Below are 26175 nucleotides of genomic sequence, written 5' to 3' on the forward strand. Positions count from 1 at the left end.
TGTATAGCATGTCCAATTTTTGTGTGTTTTTACATGACAATTAGATATTTCTCCATCACCATCTCTGATGACAGATTTAACATGAACACAGATAGATGATTAAGTCTCATGCTTTTGATCAATATTAGCGAGAGGTTTCATACTGAAAGGCAGAAACATTGCTGTTTGTTCTCTTATTGAAAATATTCTGCAAATTCCTAAATCTGTGTTTTCAAAACTAATGGCAGTAAGTTTTGACTTCACCAGTATGCAGGTCCAATTCAGAGTATTGGTGTAATTGTTTTCTCATGAGGCGTGGCCAAGAGAATTCGCCAGTCAGCCTTAGTCATATTACTTAACATCATTCATGGTGCTTATGGCTTTGTGCATGGGATGAGCCAAGTTCATCTGACGTCTGTTTCTGAAGCACTTTAGGCTGTTCAGTACTTAATACCACAGGAGTAGAAGGACACTCAGTGGCTCACTTTCTTTTCTCTGCTTAAAGGACTAGAATCATTCCAGAGAGATGAGTACCAGTTGTGTATGTGTGTGTGTTTTTTAAGATGGAGTCTCGCACTGTTTCCCAGGCTGGAGTGCAGCGGCACTATCTTGGCTCACTGCGAGCTCCGTCTCCCGGGTTCACGCCATTCTCCTGCCTCAGCCTCCCAAGTAGCTGGGACTACAGGTGCCCGCCACCACGCCCGGCTAATTTTTTGTGTTTTTTAGTAGAGACGTGGTTTCACCGTGTTAGCCAGGATGGTCTCAATCTCCTGACCTCGTGATCCACCTGCCTCGGCCTCCCAAAGTGCTGGGATTACAGGCGTGAGCCACCACGCCTGGCCCAGTTGTGTTTTTAAAGGTTTCGAGAGAAGGAAGATGTTTCTTGAGATACTGGGGTCTGGGTCTTGGTTCCATTTCTCTGTCCTATTCCCTCTTCCCTCTTTCACTGCAGACAGCACTGAAATGCTTTTTATTTATTAACTGAAGTAATACACATAGGTGGGTGGGCTTTTCAGGGAAGAGGGAGAGTGCCCATATTTCAAAATAACTTTATAATTAGCTACTTGCGTTATCTTGAAGATTCTGTGGCTACTTATGTGAATTTAAGCATAAGGTGGTTACCTTTGACAATAAGGCAGTTCTTTGATACTGTTTTAATCAGGAAAATTGGTAACAAAATCAGTAACAACAGTGACAGAGTGGTCAGTCACGTCTCCTTGCAGCTGAACGTAACCGTGATGGAAGAGAGATGCGCGTCTCAGCCCTTCGGAGCTGGTCAAAGGCTGAGTCCTCAAGGCCTGGAGACCGCACGCTCTTCCGCAGTTAGAATGCCCAAGGGTCACTATGAGCAAGAGTGTTTGCTCCTTCCATTCCCTTTCATGGTGTTTTAGAGTTGGAAGGGAAATCCAGAATCATTTTGTCTAACCCCCACCCTACCACAGTGAGGGGACCTTACGCCTGAGAAAGAGGGTGCCTGGGTGCCTCAGCACCAAGAAGGAGAGGTGGGTCTGCCCTGACCCCGTGGGTAGCACGTTCTTTCAAATCTCACTCTTCTCTTTTAGTCATAAACACTTTTGAGAATCTGCTGACATCTGCGACCTTCTCCCAAGAAAAATGCCATAAGCACAAAATTTTTGCCAAGCTTTCAGAGGAGCCCTGGACCCCAGTGGATACCATGTAAAGAGCCCCTTTCTTTTCTTTTCTTTTCTTTTCTTTTGAGACAGAATCTCACTCTGTCACCCAGGCTGGAGTGCAGTGGCGCGGTCTCGGTTCTCTGCAACCTCCGCCTCCCAGGTTTAAGCGATTCTGGTGCCCCAGCCTCCCGAGTAACTGGGATTACAGGCATGCACCACCACACCTAGCTAATTTTTGTATTTTTAGTAGAGATGGGGTTTCACCATGTCAGCCAGGGGAGTCTCGAACTCCTGAGTTCCAGTGATCCACCTGCCTCATCCTCTCAAAGTGCTGGGATTACAAGCATGAGCCACTGCGCCCGGCCAAAAAGCCCCTCTCTAGACACAGCTCCTAGATGCTTTATGTTCTCGGGGGAGCAGAGCCTCAGGAGGGTTCAGCTGCCTTTTCTACCCTTGCTGGCCCCGACTCATTTGTACACAAATCTTGGGTGTACAGGGCATCGTCACTCAGCCCCAGCACTGGTTGGCGTTCTTACTTGATGGCAGAAAGAAAAGACTAGGACTTTGTTCCAGTGAACGGGGTCATTTCCATCACTTCCTCCACGTGGAACTCAGGAACTAAATGGAAATGTACAAAGACACAGCTATCATTAAACACATCTCCTAATTGCAAAGGAGTAGTTCTGTGCTGAGCTTTGAAATAAAATCTTTCACTTAAAACCGTACATTCATTCTCCAAAAATATATTCTCTCCTGTTCCTTCAATCTCCCTGTGATTTCCTTATAACTTTTCTAAATGTGCTTTGAAATTAATTTCATTCACACATTTTTAAGTATGCTTTGAAGTTAACTTCATTTGCTCATCCAGAGTGGAATGCACAGAGGGGCTCTCTGGGTCACACCCATTCAAGTAGGCATCAGCCTGAAGAGTCCCTCACAGCTGGTCACCCAGCCCCTGTTCACATGAAGGGAATTCCTTTCCCACTGAATCCTTTGTAGTTTTAACTGCTAGAATGTTCTTTCTTAAATTGGACTGACACCTGGCTCCCGTAACTTCTGCCCATGGCTCCTAGACCTTTCCTCTGGGCAAGATAGAGCAAGTCTGACCTGCTTTGAATAGCAGGCTGTGATATGTTAGTTGGAAAGGTAAGCTCCAAGTCTTCCCTTCTCTGTTAAACTCAAAGTTCATCCAACCCTCTCTCCTATGAAAAGGCCCCCACTACTGAGGAGGCCGAGGCAAGAGCATTGCTTAAGCCCAGGAGTTTGAGGCTGCAGTGAGCATTGATGAGACCACTATAGCCTAGGCGACAGAGTGAGACCCCTTCTCTAAAAATAAAAATCCCCCAGAGCCTCACCACCTTGGGGACCCACTTGTCAGCTGCACCCTTAAAATATAGGCCCAGAAGTGGACACAGTATTCGAGATACAGCCTGAGCAGGGCACCCTCTAAGGGCCCCCATTAATTAACACACTGTCGGGTGGTCTTAGCCTTGAGAGCCGTGTCACACTCTGGGTCTAGGTCCATCTCAGTTCCTGAATTTTGTGATGTAGAGTCAATCGCAGTTCTGTCATCACCATAAACATTCTCTCCCAGCTTGACATCTGTGGTCCGAGGGCATGAACGTGTCTCCTGAACCTTCCTCTGCATGGTGATGAGCAGCCTTGGGAGCAGTGCCTTCAGGCAGTCATCAGGACAGGTCCGTGTGGCTGTTGTCTCCCCCGTCAGCAGGGCAGTTCAGCTCTGCAGCCTCGCCACGCAGCCGCAAGGTCACAAAGAAGGAGCTTGATGGATGGGTCACAGAAAGCACGAATGCACTTCAGCGTCATTCTCTGCTCCACTTACTAGTCACATTTCAAGAAAAAGAAATGAGTTTGGCACCCTCCCTGGATCTCAGAGTGCATTTTTTTATTTTTACTTGAGAGGGGCAGGTGGTGAGTGTGCGCCTCCACCTTGATAGCCACATTTTTGCTATCCTGTGGCCACTTAGGAAACATGTTTTGTGCCAGTGTCCATAGGTCCGAGTAAGGGAGCAGAGCACTTAGTGGCCTTGTTTTGTTTCAGTGTGAATAAAGAAGTGATGTCTTTTGAAGGCCGTGTGACTGATTCCACAAAGGACCGTACAGCCAACGCCAGGCAGCTCTCCTGTTGCCTGATGGCTACAAAAATGTCTCCATCGCGGCGGAACCTGGCTCACGCTGGGTGTGACTTCAGACGCTTACCACCTTGAGCACCCCTTGCCTTTTTTCGCAGGGCCTAGTCAACACCCATGCATTCACAGAGCCCGCTTTCTGGTTGTCATGTCCTTAAGGACCTTGTTATCCCCCATGGAACCAACTTACAGCGCCAGGAGGCTGTCCTGCAGGATGTGCACCCTCCGGCTTCGTGTGGCCGCTTCTCAGAGCTTGCCCTGACCCGTTCCCCATCCCCAGGATTTCCTGGAATCTGGAAGGTACAGATAAAGCTTTCTAGATTCACCTGCATCTTTTGGTTGTAATACATTTAAGTGATATTGTGTCCTTTCTGTTAAGTCACACCAAAGGACATTTCATATCTTTTTAACCCACTGTCAGTGATGCTGAAACTGATTTTTGATTTTTAAGTGTTTTTTAGAGGCAGGGTTTTGCTCTGTTGCCCATGCTAGTCTCAAGCTCCTGGGCTCAAGCAGTCCTCCCTCCTCAGGCTCCCAAAGTGCTGGGAGTATAGGTGTCATCACACCAGGCCCGTGATGCTACAGTTGGCCACTGGTAGGTGAAGACGGCCCAGTCCCCCATCACTCAGTCACATTTCCTCCCTGTGAGGAGGAATGTGTCCACGTGGGCTTCCTCTGGGGGTGCCTCATCCACCATGTCGCATGCCGTTGGCCTCAGTTGACAACCCTGGCCATGAGCAAGAATTCTTTGAGGGCTCGGGGAAGAGTGACTTCCTTAATTTGTCCTGCTGCCATCATGTGCTGGCAGTTTGCTGTCAGCGAGAGCTCCCACGTGTCAGCCAGGGCTGTTTGGTGGCCCTGAGGTGAGCCTCAGCCAAAAGGCAGTCCCGCGCCCTGTTCTTTCTCTTTAGTGGTCAGGGCTCAAAGTGTGATGTTGATTTCGTAGCTGCCTCAGGCGGCATCACGCCTTATTTCTCTGGCTTTTTCTTTCCTCTTTTTGAGACTTGACTTGCCAAAACTGTAGTCAGGGAAGCTCTTCAAAGCTGAGTGCTGTGTCCTGTTGGCTGACCCCATTACATTTAAAATTTTAATTTTGAAATAAGACAGAAAAGTTGCAAAAATAGTACAAAGAATTCTTCCTCACCCAGATTCTCCAAATGTTATTTCACCACCTGCTATATCCTGTCTACACGCATGCATGTGTACGTGTGTCTCTACGGATATGCAGTCATTCATTTCACCATTGACTTTTTACAGGCAACCAGATTTTTAAGTCTCTTAACTTCGGCGGGGCGCGGTGGCTCACGCCTGTAATCCCAGCACTTTGGGAGGCCAAGGTGGGTGGATCACGAGGTCAGGAGATCGAGACCATCCTGGCTAACACGGTGAAACCCCGTCTCTACTAAAAATACAAAAAATTAGCCGGGCGAGGTGGCGGGTGCCTGTAGTCCCAGCTACTTGGGAGGCTGAGGCAGGAGAATGGCGTGAACCCAGAAGGCGGAGCTTGCAGTGAGCTGAGATCGCGCCACTGCACTCCAGCCTGGGCGACAGAGCGAGACTCCATCTCAAAAAGAAAAGAAGGTTCTGTTGTTTAACCCAACCCAGTGTGTAGTATTTTGTTATGGCAGCCTATGCTGACTAATATCTTCTTTACTAAGTAATCTATTGACATCATTAAATTTTACCCCTAAATTTTCCAGTATGTATCTTTAAAAACTAAAGTTAATGCCAAGTCTATATTCAAGTTTCCTAAATTACAGAACTTTTTCAAAAGAAAAACAGTTGTACTAAATCCCTGTGCTGCTTTAAATTGTTTGTGTTATCTTATTTAGGTATATTTGAACATAAAATCAAGTATAACCAGTATGCCGAATAAGCAGGGCCTATGTGCCATAATTAATACGCGAGTTTATTTTACTCCCTGACTCCTTAACAGTTAGTCAGTGGGGGAGCAATTGATTAAAAACACTGGTAGATCCCATGATCTTTCTGGTCTAATAGAAAACAGAAAACTTAGTCTAAGCAAAAAATTCCGTTTCAGTTGAGTTATTAAAATGGCTAGTGCTGTGTGATATTCAAACTTGCCAAATTCATTCAGAGATAAATCTTCTACCTTCTCTGCTTGGGATATTCAATATACAGGAAGGCAGGGAAGGTGGCATGGGATATTCCTTCCCTTCCCCATATTTCGCTTCTATCCCTCCTCTCTTTTATTACTAGCTTGAATTTTTTTTATCCTACTAGGGTCAAACTAGGGAGCAGGAGATAAGGGATGGGAAAGTCCCACACTTCACTGGCCCATCACACTATGGATCTGAGCTTCCCCGTCTTTAAGGATCTGTTTCCCAGGACACCACTCCTGATACCAGGTTGGGTCACTGAGTGAGGACCAATCAGGGAAACAGGATCCACACTAGGTATTTCAACAAAGAATTGAATGTAGGGACTTGGCTAAACAGATGTTGGAAGACTTAGAGAACCAAAAAGGAAACTGAGGTAACAAATAACTGTAAGAGGCAGCTACCACCCTCTAGGGATTAAGGATTAAAAGGAAGAGTGAATGGGCTTATCAGAGCCTGAAAGTTCAGAGAAGGGCCCCACGGAGAGGGAACCAGACCTGGGAGTAGCAGCACGGCCAGGCTGATGGCAGGCCCCGTGAGAGCGGCGATGAAACTGTCCTGGGAGAGCCGAATGAAGCTGAGCTGGAACCAGCCGCCACTGTTGGCATGAAGGGCTGTTGCTGACGTGCCACATCAGGACAGTGGGCACAACGGGAAGGAGCAGGTGCCTTCTTGTCTCCTAGAACCTCCCATTTGCAAGGTCAACAAGGAGTCAGCTGACAATGGAGAGATGTGTAGCTCAGCCGAGGCTAAGCATAGAAGCGAGACTTGGAGCTGAGAGACAACAGCTCATTATCTGGCACAAACAGACAGGGTCCTTCCCCGCCCCTCATTTTGCTCCCATGTCACTTCCTCCTCTTCAGTTTCGGACCCCACCAAGCTCAAAGCAAGGAGAAGGAGAGGAGGGGCACAGAAGGTCATCCACCCCATGGCTCTCTCGTAGGAAAGCATCAGGCTCTCTGGCCCGGCCTGTGTTTACAGACGTCTTGTTCTCAAATGGAACGCAGTTGGGGTGCTCACAGACATCCCCTCACAGCCTGCCTCTGTGATCTCCCTGGGCAGTTTTTTGGTTTTTTTTTTTTTCTTTTTGGAGACAACGTCTCGCTCTTGTTCCCCAGGCTGGAGTGCAATGGCGCAATCTCGGCTCACTGGAACCTCCACCTCCTGGGTTCAAGCGATTCTCCTGCCTCAGCCTCCCGTGTAGCTGGGAATACAGGCATCTGTCACCACAGCCAGCTAATTTTTGTATTTTTAGTAGAGACAGGGTTTCACCATGTTGGCCAGGCTGGTCTCGAACTCCTGACCTCAGGTGATCCATCCACCTCGGCCTCCCAAAGTGCTTGGATTACAGGTGTGAGCCACCGTGCCCGGCCAACTTCCTGGGCAGTTCTTGAAATCCAGGCAAAGGCACTTCTCACTTCATCCCAGGGCTGGTTACATAACATTTAGGGGCCAGAGCGAAATGAAAAGGTGGAGCTTGAAAATCAGGGAAACCGTGCTGTTAGTGTTAAAGCACTCTTTTCCTCTCTGGCTCACTCTCTCACCCCTTGTCCCGGCATTTTTATGTGCCATTTAATGTTATTCTAAGTAAATGAAACTTAAAATATGAGGTTATCATTAAACTGTAAGATGAACATTACTGTTGGTTTTTTACATTGTTCAATGCTTATTTTAAATGCAAATATAAAAGAATTTAATGCCTATACAGAATCACTGAAATTACACAATTTGTCTTGTGTAGCTTATACATGCGTAAGTATTTCATTCTTACCAGGGCAAGTCTGCATAAAGCTAACTCAACCACAGTCGTGCGCCATATAATGGCATTTCAGTCAACCACGGACCATGTAAGACAGAGGTCCCACAAGATTATAATACTGTATTCTACCTTTTCCATGTTTTGAGGCCAGGTGTGGTGGCTCATGCCTGTAACCCTAACACTTTGGGAGGCTGAGGTGGGAGGATCGCTTGAGGCCAAGAGTTCAAGACGAGCCTGATTGACATAGTGAGACCCCATCTCTACAAAAAATGAAACAATTAGTTGGGTGTGGTGGCATGCATCTGTGGTCTCAGCTACTCAGGAGGCTGCGGCGGGAGGATCTCCTAAGCCCAGAAGTTGGAGGCTGCAGTGAGCTGTGGTCGTGCCACTGAACTCCAGCCTGGGCAACAGAGTGAAACCCCATCTCAATAAATAAACAAATATGTTTTGTTTAGATACACAAATACTTAGCACTGTCTTCCCATTGCCTACAGTGTTCAGTACAGCAACTTGCTGTACAGGGGCCCAGGAGCAATAGGCTTTGCCATACAGCCTAGGTGCTGTACCATCTGGGTTTGTGTGAGTACACCCTGAAGTTCTCACAATGACAACATCGCCTAACATATTTCTCAGAATGTGTCTCCGGTGTTAGGCGAGGTATGACTGTCACTTTTTGACCATACACACTCTACCTACTCCTTCCACCTGCAGCTTACTGATGTGTGTGGAAGGCTTACAGGGAAAGGAAGGACAGGTGGCCCCACCTTCCCCTTCCCTTTTCTGTCACCACTTTTGGTTCTGTGAATGACTGACACAGGGAAGCAACCCAAGTGAGAAAGGCTATGATCGGGAAGAAATGGAAACCCTGAACAGACGAGTAATGAGTTCTGCAATTGAATCAGTAATAAAACACCCACCAACCAGAAAAATCCCTGGACCAGACAGATTCACAGCCAAATTCTACCAGACATATAGAAGAACTTGTACTAATCCTGCTGAAACTATTCCAAAAAATCAAGGCCAAGGAAGGGACCGTTCCCTAACTCATTCTATGAGGCCAGCATCATTCTGATACCAAAACCTGGCAGAGACACAACAAAAAAAAGAAAACTTCAAGCCAATGTCCCTGACGAACATAGATGCAAAAATTCTCAACAAAATACTTGCAAACCAAATCCAGCAGCATATCAAAAAGCTAATCCACCTCGATCAGGTAGATTTTATCCCTGAGATGCAAGGTTGGTTCAACATACACAACCAATAAATGTAATTTATCACATAAACAGAACTAAAAAGAAAAGCCACATGATCATCTCAAGAGACGCAGAAAAGGCTTTGGGTAAAATTCAACATCGTTTCATGTAAAAAACCCATAACAAACTAGGCATCAAAGGAACATACCTCAATAAGAGCCAAATATGATAAACCCACAGCCAACATCATATTAAATGGACAAAAGCTGGAAGTATTCTCCTTGAAAACTGGTACAACACAAGGATGCCCTCTCTCACCACTCCCTTCCAACATGGTATTGGAAATCCTAGCAGAGCAGTCAGGCAAGAGAAAGAAAGAAAAAGCATCCAAATAAGAAAAGAGGAAATCAGATTATTTCTTTTCTCAGAAGATGATTCTATACCTAGAAAACCTCTTATTCTCTGCCCAAAGCCTCCTGGATCTGAAAACAACTTCAGCAAAATTTCAGGATACAAAATCAATGTACAAAAATAAATAGCGTTTATTTACACCAATAACATCCAAGCTGAGGGCCAAATCAAGAATACAGTCTCATTCACATAGCCACAAAAAGAATAAAACACCTAAGAGTACAGCTAACCAGGGAGGTGAAAGATCTTTACAGTGATAATCACAAACCACTGCTCAAAGAAGTCGGAGATGACACAGAACATTACATGTTTATGGATAGAAGAATCAATATCGTTAAAATGGCCATACTGTCCAAAGCAATTTACAGATTCAGTGCTATTCCTATCAAACTACCAATGACATTTTTCATAGAATTGGAAAAAACTATTCTAAAATTCATATGGAACCAAAAAAGAGCCCAAATAGCCAAAGCAATCCTAAGCAAAAAGAACAAAGCCAGAGGTGGCATACCACCTAACTTCACATTATCCTGCAGGGCTACAGTAACCAAAACAGCATGGTGTTGCTACAGAAACAGACATATAGGCCAATGGAACAGGTTAGAGAACCCAGAAATACAACCATCTGATCTTCAACAAAGCTGACAATAACAAGCAATGGGGAAGGATTCCCTGTTCAATGAATGGCACTGGGATAGCTGGCCAGCCACACGCAGAAGATTAAAACCAGACCCCTTTCTTATGTCACGTACAAAAATCAACTCAAGATAGATGAAAGACTTAAATGTAAAACCTAAAACTATAAAAACCCTAAAAGAAAATCTAGGATATACCATTCTGGACGTTGGCTCTGGCAAAGATTTTATGACAAAGACTCCAGAAGCAATTGCAATGAAGATTGACAAGCAGGACCTAATTAAAGAGCTTCTGCACAGCAAAAGAAACTCTCAATACAGTAAACAGAAAACATGCAGAATGGAAGAAAATATATGCATCTGACAAAGGTCTAATATCCAGATTCTATAAGGAACTTAAACAAATTAACAAGGAAAACACAAATAACCCCATTAAAAAGTGGGCAAAGGACATGAACAGACACTTCTCAAAAGAAGACATATAGATGGCCAACAACTATGTGAAAAAATGCTCAACGTCACTAACTATTAAAGAAATGCAAAGCAAAACCACAGTGAGATACCATCTCACACAAGTCAGAAATGGCTGTTACCAAAATAACAGATCCTGGCGAGCTTGCAGATAAAAGGGAATGCTCATACACCGTGGGTGGAAATGTAAAGTCGTTCAGCCACTGTGGAAATCAGTTTGGATATTTCTCAACTAAGAGGTGAAGTGCCATTTGACCCAGCAATCCCTTTACTGGTTATATACCCAAAGGAAAATAAATCATTCTACCATAAAGGTACATGCATGCGTATGTTCATCACAGCACTATTCACAATAGCAAAGACATGGAATCAACATAGGTGCCCATTAATGGCAGATTGGATAAATAAAATGTGGTACACCATGGAATACTACACAGCCGTAAAAAAGAACTAAATCATGCCCTTTGCAGCAACATGGATGCAGCTGGAGGCCATTATCCTAAGTGAATGAATGCAGGAATAGAAAATGAATGCAGGAATAGAGCTCACTGCAGGCTCCGCCTCCCGGGTTCACACCATTCTCCTGCCTCAGCCTCCCAAGTAGCTGGGACTATAGGTGCCTGCCACCACACCCGGATAATTTTTTGTATTTTTAGTAGAGACGGGGTTTCACCATGTTAGCCAGGATGGTCTCGACCTCCTGACCTCGTGATCCACCCACCTCCACCTCCCAAAGTGCTGGGATTACAGGCGTGAGCCACCGCGCCCGGCCTTTATTTTTACTTTTTGAGATGGAGTCTCACTTTGTTGCCCAGGCTGGAGTGCAGTGGCACAATCTCGGCTCACTGCAACCTCCACCTCCTGGGTTCAAGCAATTCTCCTGCCTCAGCCTCCCGAGTAGCTGGGATTACAGGCGCCTGCCAGTATGCCTAGATAATTTTTTTGTATTTTTAGTGGAGATAGGGTTTCACCATGTTGGCCAGGCTGGTCTCAAACTCCTGACCTCGTGATCCGCCCGCCTCGGCCTCCCAAAGTGCTGGGATTACAGGCGTGAGCCACCGCACCCGGCCAACATGTTCTCATAAGTGAGAGCTAAACACTGAGCACATATGGACACCAAGAAGGGAACACTAGACACTGGGGCCTACTTGAGGGTGGAGGGTGGGAAAAGGGTGAAAATTAAAAAAAACTATCAGGTACTGTGTTTAATACCTGAGTGATGAAATAAAGTGCACACCAAACCCCCACGACATACTATTTATCTGCACTATACCCCCGAACCTAAAATAAAAGTCGGGAAGGGGAAAAAAAAAAAAAAAAAAAGAAAGAAAGGCTATGATCAGGTCACGTGGCCATTCGTGGTTTTTTAGGACACCACTGCCTTCTCTCTGTCTGACGCAAGTTCTGGTTGGAACAGGCCCTGGGGCTGTCAGTGCCCCGCTGACTCAGTAGTCCAGTAATGTGCCTGCCTGGAACCTGCCTGAGTCTGGGTGGCCTGAAACAGTCGCCCCACCAGCACTCTGCGTACAGGGGCGTCCTGAGCCCTAAGTGTGAATGGGGCAAGCAAGGAGTCGCGTGGACATGCAGCGTGAATGTGTTTCCCCACAAGCATATTCCGTGGTCCCAGTGGACTTGGCAAACACACATTCAAAGATCAAATTACTAAGAACTTTCAGATGGTGACACGCTAAGGGCCCGCACGCCTGCCCAGGTTGCAGCCCCGCAGGGGCTCTGTTCAGCCCGGGGATTCTGCAGTCCTGCAGGGTCTCCTCCCGGCCCCCACCAGTGCTTCCCACACGGCACACATGTGGCCCACCGGAAACCCTCACCACATTCGCCACAGCTCCCTGCAGCACCTCCTGCCGACGTTCACGGCAGCCGCTCACTCTTGCTTGGAGGTTTTCTGTCCTGTGAACCTAAAAACTTTGCCACACGTATGCGCAGGTGTCCAGCCTCCTCACCAAGGTGCCTGATTCGCGCGTGCTGAACGAGCAAACACGGGCACCCCTGGCAATTTCCCACAAGGACATGGGCACCCTTGCTCCCCAACAGCCTGTGGCACGTTCCAGTTGTCTGCGGGCCCTCTGGGAAAAGCGACAGGCCCAGCCATGACGTACGGGAAGGAAACAGTTGAGGCAAGGCCTCCCAAACTTGGCTGGGCTCAGGACCACCGGGGCACCTGCTAACAGACTCGGATTCCCCGTCCCTGCCTGAGCCCTCTGAGTCAGAAGTCTGGGCAGGGGCCTAGGGGACATGCGCCTTAAGCCAGCTCCTGGGGGAGGCCAGCACTGCTTCACGACCACTCTGCCCAGCCAGGCTGTTGGCTCTGGGGAGTAGCCCAAGCCCAGACCCACAGGCTCCCACCCACACAGGGCAGCCAGTGAGAGACGTGGGAGGCTTGGGCATCGCCTGCACGAGTCGCCCGATTGTCCCAGCCTCTCTTGTGGGATGGTGTCTTCCTTTCCTATTGCTGCTGTCGCAAATTACCACCAACTTAGTGGCTCAAAGCAGCACAGTTCTATGGGTCAGAAGTCCAGTGTGGGCCTTAGTGGGCTGAAAGCAAGGTGTTAGCAGGGCTGGTTCCTCCTGGAGGCCCTTGGGGAGAATCTGTTTCTTGGCATTTTGTAGCCACCCACATTCCTCCGCTCATGGCTCCTTCCTCCAAAGCCGGAAGGGCAGCATCTCCCAGACCCCGCTCCCATCGCCGCCTCCCTGATTGCCTTCTGCCTCCCTCTTCCACGTGTAAGGAGCCCTGTGATTACGCTGGGCTCGCCGGGATAATCCAGGATCGTCTCACCATCTCAAGATCCACAACCTAATTCCACCTGCGGGTCCCTTCAGGCAACGAAGGTAACATATCCACAGGTTCTGGGGATTAGGAAGTGGTCTTCTTTGGAGGTCAGTATTCTGCCTGCCACAGATGGGGATGATAAACCTGGATCCCTCTCCACCAGCGTTTCTGGAGTTTGCCCATCTTCGCCTTGCATCAGCTTCACCTGGGCCACTTGTTCCAGATACTGAGTGCAGGGCCACCCGGACCCCAACCCCACACCTGAGCCTCGGGTTGCTGGCTTTTCCTAGGCATTCCACGTGATTCCACACACGCTGACATTTGATAGCCCTGGAGAGATGAAACCGCGAGTGTGACAGGTGCCCTGGGGTACTCTGTAGGGGAGAGGAGGGTTACATCCCTGGTCCCCAGCTATAACCTGACGGCCCCATCGAGTCACAACTTCCCCAAGCTTTGGGGTTGAAGACCCTCAGGCGGTGCTTCCCATGCCTGCAGATTTCACTCTGCTGGATGCTTTCCCCGGACCCAGGAGGACTCCCCGAACCTAAACCCACGCTCCAGGCCACTTGGGACTCCTTATGCCAGTGCTTCAGCAGGGGGGGCCAGGAGTCCCTGCCAGCGGGGGCACCCAGCCTGCCTCCTCCTGGTGAGGCATGACTGGGTGAGGGGATGATGTCAAGGACTCAGAAGAGCCACCGGCCCCTCTCATTTCCATGCCGTTATAAACATAGATGGTCATGGCCCAAGGAGAGCCTGGTTACCAGTGCTCCAACACTGCAGGTCACCCCTGGATACGCCGCCTACTGCCTATGGATGAGGGGACTCTAACAGGGGTGGTGGAGGAGGGAGGTGACCTTGTGGACTTAATGCAGGACCTGAGGGAATCTTGAGTGTTCCGAGGGGTGCACTGCAGCTGGCAGGGTTTGCACCTGCACCACGAGCTCTCTGCCTGCGCTAGCACAGTGAGCAATGGCTCTGTGCTGCAACCTTGCAGTGCCCACCTCCAGCTCCTGCATTTCTGCCTCTGGAATGTTTCTTAAGTCCTGAAACTCTCCTCAGCCTTCATGCAGGAGCAACCTGAAAGCATAGGAGACGTGGGGGAGATCCTCTGCCTAGCAGGAGAATTCCAAGATGCTTCCTGCAGTTCCCCAAAGGGGCTCCACCAACCTGCTCACCTGGGATCCCCCCACATAAACAATCCGCACCCACATCTCTACCTCTGCTTCCAGGGGATCCCATCTGTGATGCTTTCCTTCATCCTGGGGCCAGTCCAGATCGGGATCAGACCCACACTTACCCTCCACACACGTGCACACAATACCACACATGTGCATACAACACACACATGCACACAGCACACCACATGCACACAGCACCACATATATGCACACAGCACACACACATGCACAAACCACCTACACATGCATACAGCACACATGCATATAGCACACACATGCACAACACATGCATACACTACACACATATGCACACAACACACATGCACACAGCACATGCATGCACACAGCATACAACATACACCGCACACATGTACACAGCACACAGGCACACAGCACACCCACATGCACACAGCACACACATGCATAGAGCACAAGCATGCACACAGCACTACACACATACACAGCACACATCACATACACCATACACATGCACACAACATACACACATGCACGCAGCACCAACATGCACACAGCACACACACATGCACACAGCAGACAACACACACATGCATATACCACACACTCATGCACACAGCATCACATATATACAACACACACACGTGCACAAAACACATAGCATTACATACACAAGCATACAGCACACACACATTACACACATGTGCTGCATACACATGCATAGAACACACCACTACACATTCACACAAATGCACATACACATACTGCATATACCATGCATGCACACATGTGCACATCCATACACACACACACACACACACACACACACACCCTCTCTCTCAGTTCAAGGAGGCCACTGGATCCTATTAGAGCCCCTCTCCCTTTCTAAAAGTGAAATCATGTATCGCCATCCTCCTAGCACCCCGGTGTCTTCAAAGTGGTGTCCACCCTCCCTGGGGGCCACGGGAGAGCACTGAGAAGTTTGGGGGTGGGGTGCCCTTTCCTCATCCCCTGATGGATGCCCACCCAGGGATGTCCCACTGGGGGACACAGACAACCTAGGTGGCCATGGTAGGAGGCCAGTCCAGAGAACCGGGCCGGGCCCAGTCTTGAGGAGAGAGGCTGCACTGGGTTTTGGGGCGCCAGAGGCCCACCAGGTGAGGTGTAGGCTGGGGCAGCTCGGGCGCAGAGTCCGCCAGGGTCCACGCTCGGGAGGGCAGCGTCTGACGGCCTGAGCGGGTGGTCCTGGCGCGGGAGGCCAGCCGCCGCGGAGGCCTGAACGCAGGGCGGGACGCTTGGCTCCGCGGCCTGGGCGCAGAGGGCCCTGGTGTGCAGCGCCGCCCGCCGGCTCCCGCAGCTCCACCCCGCGCCCCGCCCGCTCCGCGCTCCCTGAGTGCCACGAGGGGGCGCAGCGCCGCGTTGCTCTGGGGCCGCGGCCAGGCGGTCGTGCGGGCTGCGCTGGGAGCCGGCGGTCGGGAGGCGGCGGCGGCGGCGGCGGCGGCGGCGGCGGCGGGCGGCGCCCCGGGTCCGCGGCGTCCCGGTCCGCGGCGCCGAGGCTCGCACCGGGCGCTGCCCATGGGCCGGGCCCGGAGTTCCGGCGCGCCGGGAGCCGGTGAGTGGTGCGCGGCCGGGAGACACCTGGCGGTGCGGGCAAGGGCGCGGGCTCGCGGGGGCTGGGGAGGGCTGCCGGCGGGCGCGGGGCGCGGGCCAGGTCGCGGCGTGGGTGCGGGGCAGCGAGCCCGGCGCGGACGGCCGGTGTCCGGGCCGTTGGCGGACACGCGCGGGCCTGACCCAGAGCACAGGTTCGCGCGTGGTGACAGTGCGCGTGGCCGGCCGGCGGGGCCGGGACCGCGGCGCACGTGAGTGTGCGGTCTGCGCGGCGGGGTCGGCGGGTGGCGGGAGGCTGCGCGCGGCGCGGGAGCGTGCGCCGGGGTCAGCAGGGGCGGGGTCCGCGCGGCTGCCGGGACTGGAGGCGCAGGCGTGGCGGGGAGGGGACCCTAAGGGCACACCCCCGGCCACCTGGCGGGAGACCGGGCTCTGCCGCGCGCCCCCAGTCCCTGCTGGGCGCGAGGAACAAGCTTCTTTCAGCCACTCGAGTGGCAGGAAAAGCCAGCCTGGACCAAAGCCTCCACCCGCACCGGACCTCAGTTTCCACGTCTATGAAATGGGGACGGGAAGGCAGACCTGCCAGTGCAGGTGCAGAACGGAAAGGACCTTGCGCCTGGGGGAAGAGGGTGCTGTCGCCCTTGAGGATGGGATCGGATTTGAGGAAAGGACCAGCGCTACTACTACTGTCAGAGGGTCTGCGAGAACAGTGGGGTCTGCTGGGAGTCCCGGGTGTGTCCCTCACGCAGTGACAGCGGACGGCATCAAGGGACCACCTGGTCCACTCTTTGTATTTAGATTGGGAAAGCGATGCTTGGGGGGACTTGGGGAAGGGTGCTGCCGACGCCGCCCCCTGCTCAGCGTGGGCGTGGGAAACTGTGGGAAAGACAGAGCTGGCAAGTTGGGGTGATAGAGGAGCTCTTCCGGGCCCCTACCTCCTGCCTTCTGGGGCTGCGGGGGAGACAGAAGTTCTGCTGAGCCCCGGGAGCCTGAGAAGAGTCCTGGGAAGCTCTGCCTGCCAGGCAGGTGGAGTAACTGAGGTTTAGAGAGGGGCGGGACCATGGAGTGGCAACGCTGGGGTCCCACCTCTGGTAGGACTGGCTTCAACAGCCATAGTGCAGCCACGGGGCCAGGCGACCGGTGGAGGGGGACTAGGGTTGTCCACTCACTGGCCACATTCATTGAGCGCCTACTGTGTGCCGCCTGCTGCCTGCCCCTGTAAGTGCTCACAAGGAATCAGAGGGAAAAGCAAGGACATGGCCAAGAATGCGTGCTGGGAAGAACATGCAGTAGGGTGACTGGGGCAGAGGGAGACCAGGGCGCGGCGGAGCCTGCGTCTGGTCAGGGAGGCTGTCCTGGGCGGGGAGCCCTGCCTGTGCTGTGATGGACGGGTAGCCTGGGGGAACCGCGCGGGTGAGTTCCCTGAGGGCAGGAGGGGGCGGAGCTGGAGCCGAGACAGTACAGGGTCTGGATGTCCTGGGCAGCCCCCAGGGCGTTTGGAGGTTGGGAGTTGAAAGGCTGCCCCTGGCGGCGGGTGGGCGCACTGCCAGGGCAGGAGACGGAGGGCAGGCGAGAGACGGACAGACGGACAGGCGAGAGAGGGACAGACAGGCTGCGGAGCCCGGGCGGGACTGGCGAGCAGGAGCCCGCAGGCCGCCAGATGTGGGGCCCTGCCCGGGAACTGGCCCTTTTCAGGCCGGGGTCTGCACCCTCCTGCCATGTCCCCGCCAGTCTCTGAGGTGGTTCCAGCTCTCACTTGTACCTGGACCCACATCCAGAGTCAGCCATTTCTCCAAGGGGCCTTGGTTCCTTGTGTGGGACCCGGGCTTAGCGTGGGGCGTGCACTCGCTGCCTCTAGGCCTTGTCAGTGGGCCAAGCCAAGGCACCTTTCTTTTTTACTAAAAATTAATATTTCCATTCTCTTTCTCCTGCAGTGAGAACCTTGTTCCCCCAAACGTGAATGTATTTAATCATTTACTTAAGCTCTGCAATGCACCCCGAAATAGTTTCAGAATTACTGCATCCGCACCAAAGCCAACCAACACCTACTAGGTCAGCATCGGGATTTCCACGGGTGTGCAGGCGGAGTGCTGTGTGATGATGTTATCAATCGGACACACTGTTAGCTTCGTGTGTTTCTACTTGCATTCAATTTGGAGCTTTTTTTCCTTTAGACTTTAGGATGTAATTTTATTTTTTGAATATGTAGAACACATGGTTGAAAGGTCAAAACTATTAAAAAGCTATCCTTAAAGGTCTCAATCCCACTCCTGCATCTTCTTCCTTGTTCCCACACCATTGGTAGCCATTTAAAATATTTTCTGGTTTATCCTTCCTGTGTCTCTTTCTGCAAAACAAGTCATTTAAGCATTATCACAAAAGTTAGCTGTACAGCTCCTTGTTTTTCTTCAGTTAGAAGTATGTCCTGAAAGTAACTTCTTACCAGTTCATGGAGACCTGTCTCATTCTGTTTTACACTCACATAGTATTTCGTTCTGTGGCTGTACTATTATTGTTTATTCAAATTATGTCCTGTGGATGAACAATTTTGGTTTTTTTCCAAGCCTTTTTAAATTTAACATAAAGGAGTAATGGATAACCTTGCAACTGTATTGTTAGTATTTGCAAAGGTGTATATTTAGAACACACTTCGAGAAGTAGGAGTGAATGTGGATTTATTTTGTTAGCTAGCCCCAAATTCCCTGTCAAGAGGTAGCACCATTTTGCATTCCCACCACCAATGTATCACAGTGTCTTCTGTTTCCCCACAGCCTCGCTGGTTTGAGAGCTGAGAAACAGTATTTCAGTGTATTTTAAATTTATATTTCTATTATTATAAATGAAATTGGACATCTTTTCACATAGATTTGGAATCATATTTAGACTTTTCTAACTATGAAAAGCCCAATTATAAAGCAATCATCTGTGTTTTCTAATATTTGTTTAGTTTTGTACTTAGTCTGTGGATCCAATTTAATCTTTTTCTAAATGTCTAGCACTCTATCTCAAAGCCATTTATTTAAAAGGTCATCTTTCCTCCAGTGATCTGAAATGCACCTTCATCATACACTAAAAATCCAAGCCCTGGGCCTGTTTCTGGGCTTTCTAGTTTGTTTCACAGGTCTGTCTATTCCATCTGTTCACATACTGGTAAAAGAGAGAAAGAGAGAGAGAAAAAAATATATATATTTAAAGGCAAAGAGGGCCTGGCACAGTGGCTCACGCCTGTAATCCCAGCACTTTGGAAGGCTGAGGTGGGCGGATCACTTGAGGTCAGGAGTTTGAAACCAGCCTGGCCAACATGGTGAAACCCTGTCTCTACCAAAAAATATAAAAAATTAGCTGGGTATGGTGGCATATGCCTGTAATCCCAGCTACTTGGGAGGCTGAGGCATGAGAATCGCTTGAACCCGGGAGGCAGATTTTGCAGTGAGCTGAGCTGAGATCGTACCCCTGCACTCCAGCCTGGGCAACAGAGTGAGACTCTGTCTCTAATAATAATAATAATAATAATAAATAATATAATAATAATAATTAATAATATAATAATAATAATGGCAAAGAGGACTTTATTCAAGACCATTGCAGTAGAGGAGAGAGATTGGGCTGAACTCTCCTTGTTGTGTTTTAATATGTGGTGGGCAAGTTCCTTCCACCGCTTTTTACTGCAAGGATTTCCTGGCTGTTGCAGCATGTTGCTGGTATTTGGGCGGGGAAGGAGAGCGTATTAAGTTTATATTAGGCTTGTATATTAACTTTAGGATAATTGGCATCTTTATGAAGTTATCTTATCTAAAACTGAGAGATGTCTTTCTGTTTGTCAAGACTACTTCTAGGAGTCTTTTGAAGTTTTCCTCATACATGTTTTTCATATTTCTTATGAAGTTTATTCATGAGTATTTTTATCTTGTGTGTTGCCACTATAAATGTTTTTTCTTCAATTATATCTTTGAATTGGCTACTGTTTTGTGTATGTTATTTTATATCTTTCTGTCTTACCTGAATTTTTATTGTTAGTTTTATTGTTAGTTTTTATTTTTATTTTTATTTTATTTTATTTTATTTTTTTTTGAGATGGAGTCTCGCTCTGTCACCCAGACTGGAGTGCAGTAGCATGATCTCTGCTCACCACAACCTCCACCTTCCAGGTTCAAGTGATTCTCGTCCCTTAGCTTCCCAAGTAGCTAAGATTACAGGTGCCTGCCACCACATCAGGCTAATTTTTGTATTTTTAGTAGAGACGGAGTTTCGCCATCTTGGCCAGGCTGGTCTCGAACTCCTGACTTCAGATGATCTGCCTTCTCGGCCTCCCAAAGTGCTGGGATTACAGGCATGAGCCACCATGGCCAGCCTGTTGTTAGTCATATCTTTGATTCTGTTAGTCATTCTGTCATCTACAAATTCAAATAGCTTTACTGCTTCTCTACTGATTTTTATGCTTTCTTTTATCTAATTAAATTGGCTGAACACCTCCAATTCAGTATTAAATAATGGATGTGGTGGGCCTCCTTACCTCGTTCCTGACCTTAGTAAAAAGACCTCTAATACTTCCCCTATTAAGAAAGATGCTGACATTAGGATGGGAAGAGATAGACGGATAGATGATAGATAGGTGATAGATAGGTAGATAGATAGATAGATAGATAGATAGATAGATAGAGGAATATCCATTGACTCCTATTTTATTGGTGGTTTTAAAAATCGGGATTGGTGTTGACCTTTGTTAGAGCCATGTGTGGAGATAATGATCTGCTATTTCTCCTTATTACTATTAACATAATGAGTCATGTGATGGATTTCCCAATATCAGGTCTGGGACTAGGCTGAGGTAAACAGACACAAAACGTATGAATATTAACACTAGGCCATCTTTGCATTTCTGAAATAAGTCCCGCTTGGACATGATGTAGAAAATAGTTTGGCAGTTTCTTTAAAATTTAAACATAAAAATTAAAAAATAAAAACTCCCAGGAATCTAAGAGAAATGAAAACAATGAAATGTCCACACAAAGGCTTGTACACAAATGCTCATAACAGCATTGCTTATAATGGCCAGAAAAGTAGAGACAACGCAGTTGTTCATCAACTGGTGAATAAATAAACAAGATATATGTCCATACAATGGAATATAGTTTAGCAATTACAGTTGGCCCTTGAACAATGAGAAGGTTAGGTATGCTGACCCCCACACAGTCAAAAAGCTACATACAACTTTTGCTTTCCCCCAAATTTCACTTTTTTGTTGTTGTTATTGTTTGTTTGTTTGTTTTTTGAGACAGAGTCTCACTCTGTCGCCCAGGCTAGAGTGCAGTAGCATGATCTTGGCTCACTCCAACCTCTGCCTCCCGGGTTCAAGCGATTCTCCTGCCTCAGCCTCCCAAGTGGATGGGACTACAGGCATGCACCACCATGCCCGGTTCAGTTATATTTTTGGTAGAGATGGAGTTTCACCACGTTGGCCAGGCTGGTCTCGAACTCTGGCCTCAAGTGATCCTCCCACCTTGGCTTCGCAAAGCGCTGGGATTACAGGCGTGAGCCACCGCACCCAGCCTGTAGTGTGTTTTGGTATCATTGTATTAGTTATCTATTGCTGTGTAATAAGTTATCATTGACCTAGTGGCTTAAAGCAACACATGGCTTATTAGCTCATCATTTCTGTGGATCACGAGCCTGGGCATGGCTTAGCTGAGTGCTGGTGGTGGACGGCATTAGGTTCGTATGTAGAGACTCAGCTAGGGAAGGGTTTGCTCCCCCACTCATGTGGTTGTTGGCAGTATTTAGTTCTTTGTAGTTACATTTAGAGCTTAAAATTTTGGCTGGATGTTGGCTGGAGGCCAACCTCAACTTCTAAGGGTCACCCCCAGTTCCTCAGGACCACTCACAGTTCTTTGTCACGTGGGCTTCCCCAGCATGACTGCTTACTCTGTCAAGCCAGCAAAGAGTCCCTAGAGAGTCATCACATAACAAAACATAACATAGTATAACATGACATACATGATATAACAACGTAACATAATCCCAGTGGTGATATCCTATCATCGTTGCCATAGTCTATTGGTTTGAGGAAAGTCATAAGCCCCACCCATTCCCAAATGTGTGAACACCAAGAGGTAGAGATCATGTGGGTGAACGCCATAGAAACTGCCTGCCACAATGGTGCTGGAATAGAAACTGCCTGCCACAATGGTGCTGGATTAGAAACTGCCTGCCACAATGGTGCTGGAATAGAAACTGCCTGCCACAATGGTGCTGGATTCTGATTACTAATATTTATTTTTGCCAAAGTTTTCCCAGTCACCCTTTGACTGGACAAAGCTTAGCTTCTGTTGGTTCCTTAAGAAAGACTTGTGAGTACTGTATTTCCTGCTTGCTTTCTTTCTATACTCTTGCTACTTGAAGGATAGATTGGCTGGTTATAAAATCCTTGCCTCTTACTTTCTGTCCCTAAATTTTTAAAAATGTTGTTATGGGTTGTATTGCTTGTACATTGTTGACAAGATGTCTGATATAAACATGCCTTTCTTTCCTTTGTAAGTGACTTGATTCTTTCTCTGGAGCTCCAAAGAATTTTTTTTCTTTATTTTAAAAGTCTAATTTTACTAGGCATTCTCTTGGAAATGATCTTAGGTATGTGGGGGACTCTTTGAATATGCAGATTTAAGTCTTCTTTTATTTTTTTATTTTTTTTTGAGGCGGAGTCTCGCTCTGTCGCCCAGGCTGGAGTGCAGTGGCGCGATCTCGGCTCACTGCAAGCTCCGCCTCCTGGGTTCACGCCATTCTCCTGCCTCAGCCTCCTGAGTAGCTGGGACTACAGGCGCCCGCCACCACGCCCGGCTAATTTTTTTGTATTTTTAGTAGAGACGGGGTTTCACCGTGGTCTCAATCTCCTGACCTCGTGATCCGCCCGCCTCGGCCTCCCAAAGTGCTGGGATTACAAGCGTGAGCCACCGTGCCCGGCCAAGTCTTCTTTTATTTCTAAAACATTTTCTTAGATTATAGTGTTAAATGTTCATTATGTACCATTATTTTACCTTTTTTCTTCAGGGATGCCAGTAATATGTTTGTGTTAGATCTGTTTTTCATCTGTCTTCTAGATTGCTTTCTCTATGAATTTTATTTTTGCTTTATGGTCGTTTTCATTCATTTCCTTAATGAACACTATTAAGCTTTTAGTCAAATCTGTTCTCCCTAAGAGATTTTCTAATTCAGTCTTCATTTCTGAGGTGATGGTCTTTTCCTCATTTTCTTTCATGAGTTCAGGCAACTCTGATTTCACATTTACCTTTTTCTGGGGTCCATTTCTGTTGAGTTTTTGAATGTATAATGTAGAGATTTTCTTCACGTGTCTGAATTTTTAGTGTGTCTTCATCTGTTCAGGCTGCTCTAACAAAATATCAGAAACTGGGTTAGTTTACAAACAACGATTTCTCACAGTTCTGGAGGCTGGAGGTACAAGATCAAGGTATGTGGTGAGGGCCGCATCCCGGTTTGTAGATGGCTCCTCTCCTCACGCCCTCACATGGAGGAAGGGGCGAGGGAGCTCTCTGGATCCTCGTTTCTAAGGGCACTAATCTCATTGATGAGGGCTCTGCCCTCGAGACCTAATCACCTCACAAAAGCCCCACTCCAAATGCCATCACACTGGGGACTACGTTTCCATGTATAAATTTGGGGGGACGTAAACTTCCAGACCATAGCATTAGGTGATTCAAGTTGAGGTGTTGCCTGTCGTTTTTCCCTTTGTAAATTGGGGGTTTGTGGGAAGGATTAGTGTCGACTCTTTATACTGGCTTTGTATGGATATTATCTGTTAGCTTAGAAGTGTCTTAATTTACCTGGACCAATAGTAACAGATGGCTACAGGCAGGAGCTGGGGGCGTGGGAACTGTAGTAGGTTTCCTAGTGTAAGAGCGCCCTCTCCTGTTGTTGTAGTGAAGTGCACCATTTTCCTCGTGCTTTGGGAGGCGGGAGTGGACTTGTGTTTTCTGAGTTTACAATATTCACTTTGGCTTCCGTAGGTCCTTGAATGTCCAGGCTGGCTACTTCCTGTCTGTTACTAGCAAGCCTCCGAAGGCTGCCTCTACTTCCAGGCCACATGCCTGGCTCCTAGAAGCAGGGCCTTCCTGAGACAGCCACCTCCGGGCCCGAATGCTGTCTCCTTTCGGTTCCCCAGCTGCCAGTGCTCCGACACCCACCTCCAGGCGTGCTCTGTTTCCCCATGTGGGGTGGGACTTTCTTCTTCTTGTTTTTATTTGGAGACAGGGTCTCGCTCTGTCACCCAGGCTGTAGTGCACTGGTGCGATCACAGTTCACTGCAGCCTCCAACTCCTGGGCTCAAGCGATCCTCCCACCTCAGCCTGCACAGTAGCTGAGACCAGAAGCACCTGCCACCACACTTGGCTAAAGGACTTTCTTTTTTTCATAGTTCTTGGCCCCAGCTCCCCTCTCCTCATTCCCACAGTGCCTCTCCCCGAGCCCTCACGCCACCAATGCCAGCGTGGGCCCTGGAGCCGGTTCTGAAAGTTGGGGTGTTCTTTCCTCGCCCACACCAGTTAGAGGAGTGCACGCCCTGTTTCCTACTCATGCTGGAGGCATGGGCATGGATGGTTTTATTCGCTCTCCTGCTTGGTCCATATTGGCTTTTACCAAGGAGAGGATTGGATTTAGGCGGCCGCCGTTATCTCTGGGGACCTAGAGATGGCTGCAACCTTTTTACTTGAAAAGCTCCATAAAGAACGGTGCACTTGGCCGGGCGCGGTGGCTCACGCCTGTAATCCCAGCACTTTGGGAGGCCGAGGCGGGCGGATCACGAGACCAGGAGATCGAGACCATCCTGGCTAACACGGTGAAACCCCGTCTCTACTAAAAATACAAAAAATTAGCCGGGCGTGGTGGCGGGCACCTGTAGTCCCAGCTACTCGGGAGGCTGAGGCAGGAGAATGGCGTGAACCCGGGAGGCGGAGCTTGCAGTGAGCCGAGATCGCGCCACCGCACTCCAGCCTGGGCGACAGAGCGAGACCCTATCTCAAAAAAAAAAAAAAAAAAAAAAAAGATGTACTCTTCATCTATTAAATAAATCCATCAATTTTTTTTTTTTTTTTAGATGGAATCTCGCTCTGTAGCCCAGGCTGGAATGCAGTGACACAATCTCGGCTCACTGCAACCTCCACCTCCCAGGTCCCGGTTCAAGCAATTCTCCTGCCTTAGCCTCCTGAGTAGCTGGAATTACAGGCACGTGCCACCATGCTCAATTTTTGTATTTTTAGTAGAGACAGGGTTTCACCATGTTGGGCAGGCTGGTCTTGAACTCCTTACCTTGTGATCCACCCACCTCGACCTCCCAAAGTGCTGAGATTACAGGCGTGAGCCACCAAGTCTGGCCCAATTTTTAACACTTTGTAACATTTGCTCATTATTTTTACTAAGCCATTTAAGAGTAAGCTGCAGGAATCAAGACATCAGCATCACCTTAGAACACGGAAATTCTTCTACAAAACCACAATTTGAATGGACATTCAAGAAATTTAATATGAGCCAGGTGAGGTCACTGATACCTGTAATCCCAGCGCTTTGGGAGGCTGTGGTGGGAGAATCGCTTGAGGTCAGGGGTTCAAGGCCACAGAACAAGATCCCATCCGGGAAAGAAGGAAGGAGGGAGGGAGGGAGGGAGGGGAGGGGAGAGGAGGGAAGGGGAAGGGAAGGGAGGGAGAGAGGGAGGGAAGGGAGAGGTCACCTTGGTTTATTAATTTTGAATAAGCTAACTGACGCCACTGTTAGCAGTTCAAGGCCTTCCGGTCCCACACCGGCATCCTAATTGGTGCATTTCTGCTTTACGTGCAGTGGATGTCGCTAAGCGTGGGACGGAGTGCAGACTCTTGGAATAGCTAATTAGTGCCCCTGCAGAGGAAATATCTACCCGGGTTATTTGGTCAGGAAGTTGTTTAGTTGTTTGTTTAGTTGTTAGTTGTTTAGTGTCCTTTCTGGCCTTATTTTAATATCCAGGATCCGGTCAGTGATGAAGGCTTGGATATTTGCTGTGTCTTTTAGATCCTTTTAATCTACAGCAGTACTTCCACATGTTTTTTGTCATTCCTGTAGAAAGCTTGCATCCATTTTCTCCCATAATCTGGATTTGTCGGACTCTTTCTTAAAAACTCAATGCAGGCTAAGCATTCTGAGTCAGAATTGTTTTAAAATTGCAGAATGTGATGCTTCTCTAGGAGAAAGGCACCCCCTGCCACCTCTCCCGTCCTCTCCACTCCTGGGGGCTGCA

General features: G+C 48.7%; 1 protein-coding gene across 2 annotated transcripts in view; it reads left to right on the plus strand.

The window, feature by feature from the left end:
* Positions 1 to 15713: 15713 nt before the first annotated feature.
* RASGEF1C (RasGEF domain family member 1C) overlaps positions 15714 to 26175 on the plus strand; it is a 109658-nt gene continuing 99196 nt past the window's right edge. Inside the window, exon 1 of one of the 2 annotated variants that reach the window (XM_055284930.2) lies at positions 15714 to 15909. Coding sequence is in view for 1 of the 2 variants with exons in the window: in XM_055284929.2 (XP_055140904.1) it covers positions 25432 to 25440 (9 nt within the window). In the remaining variant the exon portion in view is untranslated. Of the gene's footprint in view, positions 15910 to 25043; positions 25441 to 26175 lie in introns of those variants that run through there. The other variant, XM_055284929.2, reaches the window with a different exon arrangement.

The sequence above is a fragment of the Symphalangus syndactylus genome, chromosome 7 (genome assembly GCF_028878055.3).
Source record: "Symphalangus syndactylus isolate Jambi chromosome 7, NHGRI_mSymSyn1-v2.1_pri, whole genome shotgun sequence".
NCBI lineage: Eukaryota > Metazoa > Chordata > Mammalia > Primates > Hylobatidae > Symphalangus > Symphalangus syndactylus.